Source organism: Buteo buteo, chromosome 19, assembly GCF_964188355.1.
Source record: "Buteo buteo chromosome 19, bButBut1.hap1.1, whole genome shotgun sequence".
Classification (NCBI taxonomy): domain Eukaryota; kingdom Metazoa; phylum Chordata; class Aves; order Accipitriformes; family Accipitridae; genus Buteo; species Buteo buteo.
Window position 1 is genome coordinate 26,701,090 of NC_134189.1, and position 17,818 is coordinate 26,718,907.

Sequence of the window (17,818 nt, forward strand, 5' to 3'; positions counted from 1 at the left end):
AAATGTAATTACATTAAAAAGTTAAACTAATCTTGAAGAAAAAGGACAGATAAACTCATGCAGTCTTTCTGAAAACTTTAGGTGAGAAAGAGTCAATTGTTAAACAAAACAAAGTAATTGTCTTTAGTTTGAAATCTTCTATTTTGTAATCACTACAGCAAGAAGATTAAGTTAAGGAGCTCAATGGTGACAGTTTGATCTATGGATGCGGGCACCTTTTTCTAACTGTATTCTAACTGGACTCATTGCACACCCTGCCCCAGTGAAAAAAAGAATGGAAAACTGAATTCCAAGCAAGTCAAATCTTGTTCATACTTTCAGGCAGAACAGTCTTCAAATTAGAGAGCTAGTCTCATATAAAACAATTTGGCTTAGACATATATTAAAAAAAAATCCAAGTTACATTAAACACATTAAACAGTATCCAGATGTTTTACTTGCTACTTTTATTAAGATTGATTTTAACTGTAGAAGCTTCCCCCCCTCATCCCCTGTTTCTCCCAGAAGACTTCCTTTCTCAACTCTGCATTGACAAAAACCAATATATTTGCATTAGAGGAAGCAGTGCTGCCATCTAAAATAAAAAAAGGCGTGTGACAAAGTTTCCCTCATAAATTGTTCACTGCATTAGAGTGATTCCATTTAGGTAAGAAGATGCCAGGTGCCAATACCAAAAAGACAGCTCTGTATTTAAAATTTTTGCCCCTACATAAACAACAGAACCACTTTACCAATGAAACACACATATTCCAAGATTAACATCCTATCATTGGGTCCATCAGCATCCCCAATATCTAAAATGTTCTTGGCATAAGGGTATGGATTGCTGAGGGGATCAGTTTTGGTTTTGCTGATAAAGAGACACCTCAAAAATATACTTGTGTGTATTCACTGTTCTGCAGGGGATAGAGATGTCTCAGCGTGTATCAGACTGTCCCAGCATACTAACTGTATTGCTAGACAAAGTAAGCAGGTAGCAATAAACTACCTATCAGCAACAAGGGTCAAAGACAGCGAAGCCAACGCAACCAGATTACAGCACCAAACCCAAGCTCTTTGTTCTTACCAAGTTAGGCTTAACTTGGCATTCGGAAATGTCGCAATTTTTCCCTTTGGGATCCCTCTCAAAAGGCAACAGTACAGCATGATCTCAGCACGCCAATGTTCTGCCAGCTGGCTGGTCCCCCATTGCAAGGAACGCAGCTCATGTCTTGCATCTAGCTTGTTCCAGACAACGCCACATCCTTTGGTAATAGTTTTCACAGGACAGAACCTCCAGGCAATTCAGATTCCCCATTTGATCTCAGAGGTAATAGTGAGCTGAAGTGAATAGTGAATAAAGATTGCAATTAAATTTTGTCCAGCTTTCTACTTCCTTTCAATTCCCTATTTACTAACTCCAGCAAGGTTATGTGATTTCCTCTCTTTACAATAGAGGAAGGGAAACAATGCAGAATAAGGTCGACATTATTCCGTTGCTTATTCAAGTACTGATGACACTTCTAATTAAAGAAAGTATTTTAAACAAGTCATACTGCATAAACACCTCACAACATAAACAACAGTTTTAGGGAAAGGTAATAAGGTTGTGCAGAGCACTGCTATCTGTCACAATAAAGCAGAGATTAGTCATCTCACCTTCCAGTACATATTCTGGTAACTGAACAAAGAAATAGGGATGCAGATTAATTGCTATGACCTATTCTGTATTTGTTTCATTTCTACAATAAAGAATTATGTCCTCTATACCTCATTCATTAGGTTTCTTTCATAAGTTTTATTCTTTATTAAAACAGTTCTACTACACTAAACCAGCAGAAAGAGCTGCACTGAATCTATCACTTCATAGCTTTAAAAGTGAGAGTAAAAATAAATGCCTAAAGCCCCCTGCCAAGAAAACAGTACAAATTCTGTCCAGATGATAAAGCTGAGGGGTTTAGAAGGCAAGTCAAACAAGGTGAGGGGACTATGGAGGAATGTGCACTTTTTCCTTCTGATAACTTCATTGATCAGCTACCAGCCAAAACCTCCACTCCTCGCTCAGCCTGAGAACCCACCTCCTTCCTTCCAGTATATTTAATAAAAACATACAATGCATCTTTGTGAAGGAGACATAACAAAATACAAGCCCCAGGACTGCCCCACATGTATGACAATCACTCTCGACAACTCTTCCTCCTCCAGAGAGAGAAAGCACAGGAGAACGGCACATCCATTGCAGGCTCTTGGCAGGTTCAACACGGAACTAGCCCAACACTTGGTGTCTTAAGTACAGCACTTTTATTTGTTCTTCTCTCCTCTTCATGCAAGAGTGTGTGCAACTCAGGACATGTATATACCAAACTTCTATCAGTTCAAAATGAACATTTCATCATTTTATCATTACTTTTCTTACAAACACCAACCCATCCAGCTTCGCAAAACACGCAAGTGGGCAGTAAGCCTGGCAAGACCCATTTTAATAGCTGCATCTCAGTTTACGGCTTAAATGTCTGCCCACTCCCTTATATCTTAAGAACTTATCACAATAGTGTAAATAAAACTATGAGGAAGAGAAGATGTAAAGAATGCATTCTTAATGCTAACAGAGTACAAACTAAGGAATGCTTTTTAAAAACAAAGAATGGTTTTAAACAGAAAGTGAAGAAGCAATAAAACACTAGTAAGATATTTCTCTGTTCCAAAGCATTACAAGATTTTTCACCACTGCCAACAAACCAGTGCACTAATCCCCTGCAATTATTGTTCTTATGGCAGGTGGAGACCATAAACAGCGATGGAGAAGCAGCCTTTGCAGAGCAATTATCCTCCCACTACAAGCATTCTCTGTTGCTTTAACTCTGTCACCAACACCTGATGGAGTAGGACTGCACCATCGTATTTCGGAGACATGCACTGCCCGAGGCATAGGCTGCCTCCAGACCCACCTCCCAAAGAACAAGCAGGTTGTCACTCGACTGTCGAGGAAGGTCCTGAAGACAGCGATGCAGCTCTGTTCACTCAGAGGCCTTAGCCCAAGTCACTGTTCAAGCCCCAGGTCTTTGGAGACTACTCATGTTTTCAGAACAAGTCAGGCAGACCAATACCAAGCACTAAGGTCATATTCTAAAAATAGGGGCTATATTTTTTATTATGTGTTATTAGTAGTGTGCTATTACTCCATTTACTAATACGTTATCATTGTTACTGGGAAAAGAGCTCTACTGGGACTGGAGATTGCAGAAAAATATTAGAGAAAACAAGTATGAAACCGTCAGTTCATTAAAGAGAGTCAGAATACTAACAGTGCTGTTCAAGAGCCTTTGGTAAGTGATGCGCAGCCCTCTCACGCCAGGCAACCAGCTAAACTGGCTGGAGAGAAAGCCACTTCCCCAGCTCGTGCCTACAATTCACATGGTAAGTCATACAAAACCAACAGCCAGTGGTAAAGCCCAAGGTCTCTCAGATGTGTTGGTCGGTTGGCTTGTTATATAAAACCCACAATCTACCCTGTATTACATTAATTTTGATTGAATACAGAAAGTAAACTCTGCGTAAACCCAATAATGGATATAAAATAAGACCTATATTGTGAGATACTACTCTGAAAACAGATACGGGAACCCAGGAACTAACTCCATTTTCATTCAGTTCCAGGTCTGACCCACGCACCACTTCAAAGAATTCACTCTCATCTCAAAACTTCAGTTTTCTTATCTGTGCAATGATATGGGCTGCTTGCCTCGTCCTCACAAGAACGTGTTTATGTATGGAAACTGCCTTAAAAATGACAAGTGCATTTATTAGAGCCAATTTAAATGTATGAAATAAACTGAAGGTACAGACAGGAGATCATACTATTGGCATTTCTAAAGTTTCAACGGCACTTAAATAATGTTCCATGATATCACACACAAGAATCTAAGTAATTTTCAAGACAGCATAAAGCAATAATATTTGCAGGCAATTTAAGGCAAGTTAATACCCAACTTCCATTGAAAACACTAAACCTGCATGCCTAATTGCTCCAGGGGCCTTTGAAAAGCCCAGCAAAAATGAACAATAAGCAGCAAATCAACCCTTTCAAAATGAAAGCAAACCCCTCCCCTCCACTATCATAAGGTATTTCACAAAAATTTATTTCACTTACATAAACATATATTACATCATAACAAGTCAGAGAGAGATATGCAAGTGATTAATAGGATTAGTAATATTTTTCAGAAATATTAAAATCTTTCATTATATACCATAATATGAATGGGGAAAGGGAAGATCATTACCATATTTCCCATCTACGTGCCCACATTGTTAACATTTGTCAGACAAAGAGGGTAGCATTCCTCAGATTTTCCATTTCTCTACCCCGCACAAAAAAAACCAAGGAAATGGGAACGCCCCTCTTATACACTACAAAACGCCCTGCTGCCATTATAAAAGTCTAACTTGGTAGACACTGAAGCAGTTGGAACCAGATTTGATGGCATCAGTACGAAAGAATCTATTATCTTTGTAAAATGAAGTAATCACCAAAAAAAAATAATTTAGGAAACAGAAGCTTCCAACAAGGACTGATTTTTCAGTACTCAGTCTTGATAGCTCCTTGGCAACACAGAATTAGACTCAAGAGTATCTCATCATACGTAACTTCCTGCAGAGTAACCAGTATTAATTACTGTATTTTTGGTACTTGTTGACATGGGCCTCATTTGACATCATAAAAAAGAAGTAAAAATACTACATTATCTCTTTTACTCCTTCTTTGATGCAGTCCTTCTTCAGTGTTTTTAATTTTCCACCCTAAAAATTGCTTCCTAGAGAGCAGGTGAATACTTTGATTCAAATTAATAAAGAAAGGAAAACAATCCCAAATTTCCCTGTTCAATAATAAATATGAATAACAAAGGCTACTCAAGACGATTTCCTTCCAGGACAAGGCTGCCATAAGGAAAGACACTTCTAAGAAAAGGAAGATACAGGAGTCAACAGAGGGTTTCTCTACAAGAAACTCACAAGCAGGAACTAGAGAAACAGAAACCTTTCACTAAACTGAAGCTACTGTAATACACTATATGGCCAAATGAGAAAAGTAACCTACTTGATTTTTGTTAAGTGCTTAGATAAACTGTAAGACAACATTATTTCATGACTGCTTTTTCTTGTTGAAATTAGGTTAGTCTAACAAAGTCCTGGACGAAAGCCACATCTTTTATCAATCTAAGAGAAAAAGGTTCCATATTTAAAAACATGCTGTTGTTTCCTCTTTTTCCTCATTGTGGAAACAGAACTAATTTTCCATACAGGAATTCTAAAGATAAAGGGTTCAAAAACCCTACATTTTTAAAGTGGCATGAAATTAATTTTTTTTGGGGGGGGGGGGGGAGCATTAGAGACTAATTCAAAGATTTAAAATTAAGTTAATTCAACAGTTCTCATCCATTTCCCTTCAAAGTGAAGTTGAGGTTTAGTCTCAGACATTTTCTTTTCAAAGAAAGTGCAAATGTGAAAACAATATAGGAATTGGCACTAGCTTGCATTCTACAGGACTGAAGTAAAAGGTAGACAGGCACACATTGCATTGAATTATTATCACAAGTATGCAGACTTTTTAATAACAAAGACACTAAAAAAAAAAAATTACCTCCTTTACCTGACCAATTCCAATCTCTATTTGTAGATCAACAATATATTTTCATCAGTAAAGTCATGGCCAGGCATCCATATCTGTTCACATGTCAGAGTTCTGCCAGAAAAATGTATAAACTTACCTTGTCTTGGTTTTCCTTATTTTTATAACATAAATTTCCAATCAAACGAATGAGATGAGATTTAAAACCCACAGCTGGATGCGAAATTTCTTCCTGCCCTGTCATAGTATGTGTGGCAGTGAAAATATTTACAGCTTGTTTCCCAGCAAGATGAGTTAATCTCAGGGTATCTACAGAAAACAAGAATATTTTCATTAATTACCAATGTTAGTAGCACTAACTAATTACCAAAATTAGTAGCACTTTGCACAGAGCTTTACTACTAATTATTAGGTTCCAAGTTAATCAAGATAATTTCAGATATTGAGCAATAGGTAAAAAGAACCTTGAAAGTTTTCTTTATTTCTTAAATTGTGCAAGTATAACTATAAAAGGTCAGAAGGCATTTTTGCATCCTTTTTACATTCCAATATTTAGTCTGAAGGCTAGTGCTATCGGTCTCTACTTGAAGAGTCATAATTTGTAGGCTGTTGATGATTCTGGCACCATAAAAATATTGCTAAAACCAAGTTTTTTAGTTCAAACTTGTCACAGCAACACATACTAATCACAGAATTACTTTTTTCTCTCTTCTCCAGGCTGCTCCTAGCTCTACAGTATAAGAAAAGATTTCCAGTACATCTAGCAACTTGACACATCTTTACAAATCCTTCAGTGCCATAACCTTGTCCACTAAGAAATACTAATGTTCCTGTATGGTAAATGCTATTACAACAACTAGGATTTTTCCTACAATGCTTCAGAGAGAAATCAGGGAGAAGTGAAACTAAAATCTGTGAAAACAACATTCCACAGAGACCACACCCAGAAGGAAAGCTGAAATCATGTGAACCCCTGAGAGCTCATACAGCTGAGAAGCCAATTCACTAAAGACTGTGCCTACATTTAAATATTAAGAAGTATTTGTCCTCTAAGTGACCAGCAATACTAACAAATACCCTGGCATGCCACTGTCCCATGGTGCTTCACGCAACTTACATTGGAACAACAATGACGTAGCAAAACCAGGTTATAGCACAGGGCAGTAATTAAGCCCTATGCTCCTTCTGCTCTAGATGTGACAAAATCCATAGTGGAACAGGCACCAGATTTCCTGGATTTAAATTAGAAGAAACTTCATAGGTCCTCATATTATAGTTTCGCTCCCAGATAGCTGATACAGGAGAAGAAAGAAAAAAAAATCTCGGTGCTGATAAAGAGGTAACTACATTTTTTTGGAGTGGTTTTTTTAAAATATGAAATGATAATAGAGCCTAGAGGCTTCCTGTATGACGGTTACCACTTATATTTATATATATATTTATATAATACCACTTATTTTGAACTAGGAAAAACCAATCTCCTGATTGCCCCTAAAAAATGTCATCATAAAATAGCTTTTAGCACCATCTTCTTTCATAGAATTTTTTTTGCTTTTGTAAATTCATAAAAATCAGCAGTGTCTCACATCCTTCTCATAGCATTCCACTTTATGTGCTTCCCTGCCTTATAGTCTTAGTATTTCCCCCCCCCACAAACATGTAAGAGGGAATTCCATGGTCTTCCCAAACCTTCTGCCTGCCCTTAAGAGGGACCGCTGAAAGAAAGGATTATGAACAACAAAATAACACTACTACCCCCACCCCCCCAAGTAAATAAAACTCTTTAAATTTTATTACAGTGCAGAGAAAAATGCAATGAGCAATGCACCAACCTGGAAAGAGAAGTACAGGAAAAGGAAGAAAAGCAGCCGTCTCCCATCCATGATACCAACCCAGAGAGAACAGTGCTCCTCAAACACTGCACATCAACACAACACAGCAACTGCTCCCAGGATGTCACCCCTGCTCTCAACTAAAACATCCAAGTCTGCCATTCTCTCATTAACCAAAAGAGCAATTCTTCCAAAATGCCCCTCAATCCAAAGGACCATTTACCTCCCTAGTGACATTCCCCAAACACTGTCCAATCAAGCTGTTAACAGTGCTACAGATACTAACAACACTGCAGTATTAATGTCTAAATCCAACAATTACTGAAAACACACTCCTTAGTTGATACTTAAAAGATCATTCAGATTTTTTTCAGATCTTTCAATCAATTTTTTAGTAATTTCCAATGGGAAATTTCTCATGATATAAACTGAAGAACTACTTCATCAAAAGATCTATTAGATGAAATCTTTTGCTCTATCTAGCCTTATTCTTCTGGTCTTCAGAACTAACTACTGAAGGTGATATACGACATCAATACAGTTTTTCACCCTTTTGCTAATCCAGGATTAAAGGAGTCTTGTAGCCAAAAGGTAGTCTTAAAGAGAAACTATACCACTTGATAAATTCCCATTGGGTGAGGGCATGTGGGAAACACACAGGATGCACATGGTAGCAATGTTCTAGCCTGCACCCATTGCATTAGCCTGGAGACAGCTGCAGAAAAAGTCAGTCTGTGCACAGCTAGAGAAAGGAGGACTGGCCTATAGGCTTCTGAACTTAACTTATCTGCAGCTCCTTGAATTCCCTATTTAAGTTGAAAGACTTATAGAAGCGTTCAGATGATAGAACGCATGACTGAGTTTCCTCAAAACACACACAAACACATGCACAAAACAGATCTTGTTGTTAGTCATCTTACTGTAAGCAATAAAACTATGAACCTGTCATCAAAAAATAAAGGTTTGGTTGTTTGGGGGTTTTGTTTGTTTGTTTGTTTTTTACAGCAAGGACCCTCTAAACATCTCAAAATAGTCATAGTTAACAGCTGTTTCAGCCTTTTGCTTTTTAGCCAAAATATTACATATTTCTCTTTAAAATCCATAAACTTTTACAATTTTCTCATAAAAAGGTGGCAAACATCAGTCTCAGAAAGTGCTAAGATTTAGGAAAGCACAGGTCAGTGTGCATATGTGTACTTCCTTCTCCTTCCTCCCCAAGTATATAGGGTCTCTCTGGACCATATTGTCTTAATTTTGTGTACAGCCTTTTGCTTGTGGTTTCTTTGCAGAAGAAAGCCTCTTTCAAACTGACCTTTAAAAGTCACTGAATTTGGTTAAGAACATTCAAACTGTACTTAGTTTCAGTTTTCAGGCATTTGGGAAACAGAAGGGAACAGGCATGGAAAAGTCCTTTTTCTACTTCTTGAGGAAATTCTTCCACACACATTCAGCCAGTGGAAGAACATAGGAAGCGGCTGTCCTTTGCACAACTCCTACTGTACAAATAGCACATTGCTGACAGTTGAATCAAGGCTCTGTTAGGTAATAGGAGCCAACAGAGCAAGCGGAGAAGCGGAAAAATTCCAGGAACAAAACAAATATTTGAAAATGTAGATTAACTCAATCTCCTATTTATTTATTTTATTAAAAGGTCAGAATCATAATTACCACCAGTTGTGAAAAACATGTTTTCATTCACAGAGCAACATGATTTGGAGCAAGCCAACAGTTAATAAACCTCATGGCTTTTCACTCACCTATGGCTGTTTCAAGCAAACCAGGCAAAGCCTGTAGATGTTCTAGCTGTCCATTGTTTGATGTCATTTCACAAAGAACGTCAAGAAGACGAATTGTAACCAGTGCTTCCTGTAAATGAAAATCACATTTCTAAAAATGACTTATGAAGGATACCATAAGAACATAAAACTGATGATCTAAACGGAGGACAGGAACTCTTAGCACCTCAGGTGTTCTGCAGGTCTTCTAAACTGCCAAGAATAAATTTATATAAAACGAGGACATCTTTCTACAATAACAATACCGTATTACACTGCAATAATTTCTTTTCTACAGTCAAAGAGTGTTATATGTGCCCTGAAAAATCACGGGGAAGCCAAAACAGAGCCATAAGGGATAAAATTTTAACAAAAACACAGTAGCTTCCAAAAGCAGAAATGCAGAAAATTACTAGCTGAGAAAATTATTTCTGTATAAATGTTTTCTTTGAGTTTATTCAGTAGGAGCGTCCCACTTTAAAGACACAAACACCGCCTGCAAGACACCAATTTGTTTTCCGCAGGAATTCTGTAAAGTTCTGTGGTCAAATGAACTTTGGCTGCGAGAATTTACATTATTCTTGGGTAAATAGGATTGGGATCGTAGATGCAGCATTTTGGTTAGGTACGAGACACACAATTTCATTTGCATTTTATTTATTCAGCCAGAGAACTATTTTTTCTCACAGACTATGTTGATACATGCTTATAATGACAATCCAGCACTTACAGAAACTACCTTAAGAGCGTATGGGATAATTTGGAACACCACATATTGCTCAAGAACCGGACTGTGACTGCAAGATGATTCCACACAAGGTGTGGTACGTAAACTGCAAGCAGCCTTGAAAAGACTCAGACATAGGTCACAGTCACTATTCCTGCCTTATCAGGTCCAGGACAAAGAGACATTTACTTTCAATATAATGAATATAACATAAATGAAATCATCAACAATAGTGTTCAGTAATTAAGTACTACGATTATATCCATTCTATGCTCCTTCCAGGCAACAAATTGGTATAGGGTCCAAGTCCTAAAGCTGTATTTTCATTTTTTTCCTCACACAGGTGTAGGGACGTGCAGGTCTTGCCCTAAGTTATTCAATAAATTGCTTTCAACAGCACAAAACCAGCCTCTGAATACACTGGTCATTGTCCTGTTACAAAGTAAGAATACCCCAACTGTATTTCAGAGACAGTAAGCAGGTACTTACAATTTTTAAGCCATTTTGCATTGTTACAAGACAGTAGCTTAACCAGAAGCTCTTCAGCTCATACACTTAACACTTTCCTTTGCACAAGAAAAGGTTACCTGCTTTGCAACTGTAAAGCAAAAAAGCTTCAATAGGCAACTATAAATCACACCAATAAGGTACAACAGCCCTTGCTGCCTATGTGTACCCCATTACCCACATACATAACGCAAGCTCTGCAAGGGCTGATATTATGAGGTGTGGCTTTTCCTTTCTGAGCCTTATCCTTTTTCACACACCCACACCCCTGCACACTCCCCATTTTCTTTTAAATGCCTTTCTTCACTGTCCTTGACAGATTTCTTCCCAAGATTTTATACTACCATCTCTCCTTTCTCTTATCCCACCACCTGGCCCAGTTCAGCAACTGTTCCATCTAGATTTGAGAAGAGGAAAAGGTTATTTCAAAAGCACAAAAGAACCCCCAAATTCTTAGCTACATTTGAAATTTGATCCTTTCAAAAAACTGTTTAAACATCTCTGGCTGGGTTCCCCCCTCCCCAGCTTTCCAATTATTTTTTTTTTTCCACCTTCCACCTGTACAAAAGAAAGGCAATAAAGCAGAATACTTTCTTTTTCAGTTCAGCAACAAGATGCTGTTCAAACCCCAAAATATTTTTTAAATCTGACAGCCATCTTGATATGTATATAATCTGAAAAGTAAATAATGAAATAATTGAAGAGTTTTTAAACATATTTCGAGAGAGACTCAGAAAAGATGTTCCTTATAAAAAGATGAAATAAGAACTTAAAATCCAGGGAAGGGTTTTATTTGCAAGTATGGTTGAAAGTTAGTGAAAGCAAACTGATGCTGAAGTCAGGCTTATAATGGAAAAGCTATTTTAAACATTGGTTTAAGCACTGCAGAAGCATATGATTAGCTTTTCATTGGTTTGAGATGGAAGCTACAAGACCTGAGGTTCCTTAGGGAAAAAAGGCAGTGTGTACATATAAAAAATTAAATAGTGGATGGGACACCCAGACAACACTTTGGGAGTTAGGCCAGTTCAAGGACTATTCCCAAAAGGCAGTTTTCAAATGTGGCCTCACAGTTTTGGAGGCTGAGAGCTTACTAGTACAGACATAGCCTGACCAAGGCACTTGGCTTCAAGGACACAGAAAAGTCCAGGCAGAGTTTAGTTTAATATCATAGATGTTGCCTAAAGTATTTTTAATGACAGACTCTACATGCATAATTGCATTTTTTTCAGTTATGCAAAAACTAAAATAATTTAGAATTCAGGAGAAATTGGTGCAATTTTTGATCATTTCTAGTAAGAAAAGAAACAGTTTTATGAATTTAAGCTGGAATTTCTCTTTTCCCATGGCAAGCCTATGTTATGAATAAAAGCATACACACAATATGCATATACACACTTTTTTTGTCATTGCTCTCCTATTATTAAGCTATTATATTTTGTGCTCATTAAATGATCCACACTTCCCACCAACTAGTGATACTCAACTTATCATACATCATGTTTATGTGAAAGAAGGATAAAAAGTCAGTGTCAAACAGAGCAAGTTATACAGTAATATTCTCAATACTGCCGTCCCAGCACCTTCAAGCTGGACAGAGACCTCCTCCTGCTAGGCGCAAACAAATGGTTTTTTCCAAGAACTGAAACCACAGAATACTTGGAAAGTAACCACATAGGATAAAGAAAAGAAAAAAAAAAGGGGGGGAGGGGGGCGAAGGAAAAGAGAGCAACAGAGAGAGAAGCAAGAGAAGCAGGGCAGGGGGACAGAAGGAATTGTCTCAGTATATGTCCTCTTACTGCCAAGCTGAAACCTTTTCCAGAAGTAGTCAATTAAGTTTTCTAACATAACTTAGACTAAGCAGCTGGGGTGGGGGGAAGCTGTGCTTCTTGGACAGATAAGAAGAGATGGCTGTGTGGTTGTTTTTATGCATCCAACTATCATCTCCTCATAAAGTGATTTTTTTATATCTTTTCATAATACCTCTCAACATACATTTAAAATTCTTGTGTCTATTTAAACAAACAAAAAAACCCCAGCAAGTAAAACACTGTGTAACATTATCATATAAAAGCATTTAAAGATCAATATTTTTTCACTTTGATAGTAAATTAGTTATGACAGCCATTCTCAAGAGTTTCTACAAATGAAACTTACAGGTTAATATTGTTTTAACAATAAAATGCTTCCGACTACACATATACTAGGTAACACAATTTCAACATGCCACTGTGGTCACTTGGTAAGGTAGAAGCTAGATGTGACTTTTTTTTAAATATCTTTTAAAACATCTTATTAAGAAAATATGTTAATTACACTTCTGAAACTAAGCATGATTAATCGGTGATTAACTAATTCTATGTTTGACTAAAACATATTAGATTTCTCAGGCTTTTACTTTTCTGGCTACTTGTCTTTAAAGAAAAACAAAAACCTCACCCCTAAATCAGCTGAAAACATTAAAACTTTATCTATATGTGAGGGATCGAGAACTGAGACCAATATGACCTGGCACTGCCCACTCGCAATAGGATGACCTAACCCAGCACAAATAAGCTCACTTCAAGTGACGGTGCAAGTTGCCTCCTGTATTCCCAAAGGTGGTGGTAGATCTTCAAGCAGCTTGTGGAAAGTAAGAGGAAAAATAGAACACCAGATTATTTTAAAAGACCTCTACCCTTAGATGGCCTAAACCTCCTTACTGCACTATATGGTGTGGCAAGTAGCCAGCAACTCTTGGATACTTCATAAGGAGGAAATAAAATAAGGCCATCCAGGACTCAGCTCTGCATCAGAGGTTCCCAAAGTGCAACCCACAAACCATCTGTGACCCATAAAAGCCTTCCTATTTAGCTTGCAAAGGGACTTCATTGTGGCCATCCTCAACAGAACCAGTTCATTAAGTCTGAAGCAATAACAGATTTCTTCCAAGCGGAGTGGAGTTGGGGCAAGTGTCTGGGTGCTCAGGAGACAGGAGCCGTCTGCCATTAGGAGCCCAGCAAGCTCTGCAACTTGATGCTGTGGATGCTAGCTGGCACCAGGACTGCCGCCTTGTCAGAGCCACACAAGGTCCGCCAGAGAGCCCCAAATCATCGGAGAATGGGGAAGAGTCGGTAACGAAAGCCCTCGCTTACAGGGAGGACCGCTATACATTTCAGACAGCAACTCTGCACTGAGCCGGTCACACACACACACACAGCCCACAGCTCCCCACGATCAGAACTTGCTGTTCCAGGTCCTAAACAGATCAGGAACATCTGCCTTACAAGTAGCCAAATGCATCTTCAAAGAACTAGTATTTGGGACCTTAATAATGTATTAACTATCAAGTTGTCATCAGTTATTTAAGTTTAAAGAAAAAAAACAAACCCAAGATTTACTTACTTTAGTACTGCTAGAAAAAAAAAACATTTACTCCATTTTTACCCCAATTTTAAGGGGGGGGGGGGGGGGGGGAAAGATGCTGCTTCCCACTTATAAATAAAATAAATATTTAAATTTTGATTCATATTTGAATAAAATATAATGCACAACCCAAATAAATTAATAGACATGATCCTTAGTAAGAACATAATAAAACATCCAAACACATGAAAACTTCAACATTGTTAAAGATCTAAAAATTTTTAAATTGTGGTAGATTTATTTCTATCTCAAAGTATCGTATTCTTTGTCATCCTCAAATTAAAAGCAAAATTGGGCTGTTGTCTTACAGATTCTCCTGTGAACTCCATCATTGCTTTCCCAATACAAAGTAAACTGGGAATGTACACAAGTGGCACTTGGGATTCTATACTATAATGCTTTTTATCCGTCATACCTCATCTTCTGCATCTGCCGCAGAAGTTAACTTGAGCACAGCTTCACATTTCTCTTTGAAAGAGCCTGCAAGGAAGTCGGCGTGTCTCATGAACAAATTCATTTCTTCACTGGTAACTGTGTTCTTCTCACTTACTTTCTCCATTATCAGCTCTAACAAGGTAACTCTAGAATCAGAAAACAACTTGTTAATCAAATTCACTAAGCCATACAGAATTATCAATAGAATAAGCAGATACAGTTGTTAAAAACGATACAAACTATTAGCACTCTAGTAACAGAGCTGATTTGTAAAAATTAAAAAGTCTTATGAACAGTGGCAATGAGTTCCTGTTTGCTGTTTTTCTTCTGCACACCACTAATTTAATTCATCATTCAATTAATACAATCTGGCCAGACAGACAAGTCAATATTTTTCTCAAGTCTATTTCAATTTCTAATTTCTTATGTCTTAACATAACATTACTGTAAGTGCATATTCCGTATGTCTAAAATTTCCACCAAAACAGCTCTTAAAAGCTGTTGTTAATTTCAGCAAAATAAACCCAGACTATTTGACAGCTTCCATTTGAAAAGATCAGCTTTTCACAGCCCTTGCCTTGCACGCAGTCCTTCGCTAACTCTTCTCCCCAACCCCAAAGCAATTCTGAGCAGAAACAGAAGAAATAAAAATTGGTATGTACGCTCGGTTCTTTACAGCTGTTTTATAATTGCGACTAGATGGACTACAGTAAATCCAAGCTAATTACTCATACACCCAGTAAGAGTTATTCAGTGCATTAAACCAGCAAGCAAGTGGACACATAACGAAGCTGCTCTATAAAATGTACTTGGGTCATTTATTTTAACAGCTTTAACGTTGTTTTATTTCCGATATCCCTTCATGTTGTTAGGGCAATCTGGGAGCATTTTGTGGAAGCAGGACTTTACCAGGGCAGAGGCCCTCCTACAGCCTCCCTGTTCAACTCCAGCGCAGAGAAGCACATGGGTTAGTGAAGTCCCACTGTAATTCTCTCAACCTGAAAGAGCACTATTTATTGAATGAATTCAAGAGCAGGCTCAGGGTTTTCTTTCACTAAAATATTTGCAATTCAGATGGAAGGACTGACATTTAAACATGTGGAATAGTTCAAATGCTTTTTCTTTTTTTTAAATTTACCAAGCAGGTTGTCACAAGGGGAAGAGAAATGTCTTTTTCTGTGGAAAAAGCACGGTCACTGCTTTATTAACCTCCAAGAACCCACCCCTATTAATCACGTAACAGCTACTCAGTTCTTGCTAAACTCAAGCCTCCATGTCATTAATACAACTGCATTAAACAATTATCTGAATGAGGACAAAAAGCTTTTTCAACACGGTACCACAGAAATGTGCTCAACACATTTGGGAAAGGGTGGACTCCCGACAGAAGGCTGTCAAACACTGGTAACCTCTCTCACAGGCTTCGCTTTCGCATGTGACACAGCACCAACACAGAACAGTCGTTCTGTTTTTCTGCAGGTTACAAGTGGCTACCACACGCTTGCCCATCTACAAACTACCAGAGTCCAGTTACCCAACATCCCTAACTAACGACGGCTTTCAGATTTGGCATACTATACAAAAATCAAGTTAAGTGCACAGACGTGTCATTCATCCCCAAGACAGGGCTAGATTTTATGTGCCAGTTTTTACCAAGTTTAGAGCCTTTCAAGCGTATGCTCAGCTAAGAAAACAGGCTGCTCACAGATTTTATGATTACAGGAATTATTCCAGTAAAATATTACCTCCTGCGTAACAGAATTCTAGTCAGCTATTGTTGCACCAATAATCCAAGTAATACCCATTTAAAAATGGCAAGCAATCCTTCTGTAAAGAAGTTGGAGGGTCACCACATACTTCCACAAACTGAATTAGTGAGATGAAATTGTTCCCAATAGGGAAATTTTTTGCATTACTCTTCCTCTTGCAATAAGATCGTGTGCCCTTTTAGACAGCCACAATCCTTCCAGAGAAACAGGAGTGACATTAAAACTCCACCTGTATATAAATTCTTTTAAAGTTTTCTGTTCTCTTTAGGCATTCGTGTCAAAACTGTTTTCCCCGAGTTTTCTTCCAGGCACAGTCATTCAGGACATGCCCATCTTTCCCCTGAATTTCAAGCAAGTCTTGCCATTCAGCCAACAACTTCCTGAGAGCAACGCTTTTTGTTCTGGTGCAAGTTCCCTTACATTCCTTTCTTCTATTGTTTCTCCCAGTTTTCTTCTAAGACTCACCCGAAATTTTCCAAGTTAGTTCTCCCACACAATGCAATTTGCTCATTTCTTTTAAATGATCTCACAACTGTTTAGCCATTCAGATGACAGAGTTTGTTCCTACTTGTTTGCCTATAGCTAAATACAACAGCTATGACAACTGTTAGTACCAGTTTTAGCATGCCTCATCATGAATTTTAGTAACACTGTTCAATATCTAAAATATAATTTTGTATATTGTATTTATTATTATTCTTCTATTTGGAAATGATCATGCCATCAGTGTCATCTTCCTTTTCTTTAGGCACCACTTAGGAAGACTTTTTGTCAGTCTCTTGGATTTTTTTCCCCTAGCCAAATTTAAACCAGTTCTTCCTGAAGTTGACTAAATTGGCATGAACTTGGAACAACTACTATAAAGTATATGCAATCATCAGTAAAACCCTTTGCTGTCTCCCATAGTCTGCAAATAAACCACAGCATTAAAGTGCAATTTAAATCTGGAAGCTCATTATTACAAAATAAAGTGAAGTCTTGCTAAGCCTGTCTAAAAATAGTATTGTATAATTCTATCAATTTTGTTATTGCCAAACAATTTTTGTATCAAGTGTGCTTGGTTTATAACCTCTTAGCAAGTGCCAGACACTTGGGACACTCTTTCTCTGCAACTAGGACTTCTCTTTCCTGAAATACTTCACTGACAGCAATGGTTCTATGAGACAAGTTAGGTCCTTCCTTGAAACTTTCAATTCTTTCATCTTTGAACAACATGCGCAAACATCCTATTGAATGAAAATTGATAAAATCATGAAGGACTATAATCCAACGCTACCTTCAGCTATTCTGTATCTGTGAGCATTACCAAGGACAAAAACCCACCACAACATTGACATTAGCAGCCCTGTAGCTGAACATAAGCAAGAAGCTGTGCCACTTACACAACTTGAGTGCCCATTTCCTGGCTGGTAATTCTATCAAAGGCTACATCATTCACTGAGAACACTTCACATAAAATAACACAAAAATCAAAACTAAAGATGGAAGTAGTTGAGCATCTTACAAACACGTGAAGCTATTCAGTTGCTATTTAGTTGCATTTTTGTTGCTGTTAATTAAAGCAAGATCCCTTCTTAAAAGGGACAACACAGATGTACTCATTTTGAAGATTTTACATTGTAATTAAGACTATCAAGGCATTAACTTACATTGTCCATGCTCAAGGCTAACTTGGATTACAGCAATGCAGGCTTTTTCTAAATATTTCCGCCAAATACTTGCACACGTGTACACGGAAATCTCAAACCTGGCAAAGAATT

General features: G+C 37.7%; 1 protein-coding gene across 2 annotated transcripts in view; it reads right to left on the reverse strand.

Annotated features, from left to right (window-relative positions):
- Positions 1–17,818, reverse strand: part of ATXN10 (ataxin 10) — a 107,367-nt gene that overhangs the window by 43,670 nt on the left and 45,879 nt on the right. For both annotated transcript variants that reach the window (XM_075051806.1, XM_075051805.1), the window contains 3 exons: positions 14,270–14,435; positions 9,198–9,306; positions 5,748–5,917 (listed from right to left, as the gene is read on the reverse strand). In XM_075051806.1, the coding sequence (XP_074907907.1) occupies positions 5,748–5,917; positions 9,198–9,306; positions 14,270–14,435 (445 nt within the window). The remainder of the gene's footprint in view (positions 1–5,747; positions 5,918–9,197; positions 9,307–14,269; positions 14,436–17,818) is intronic.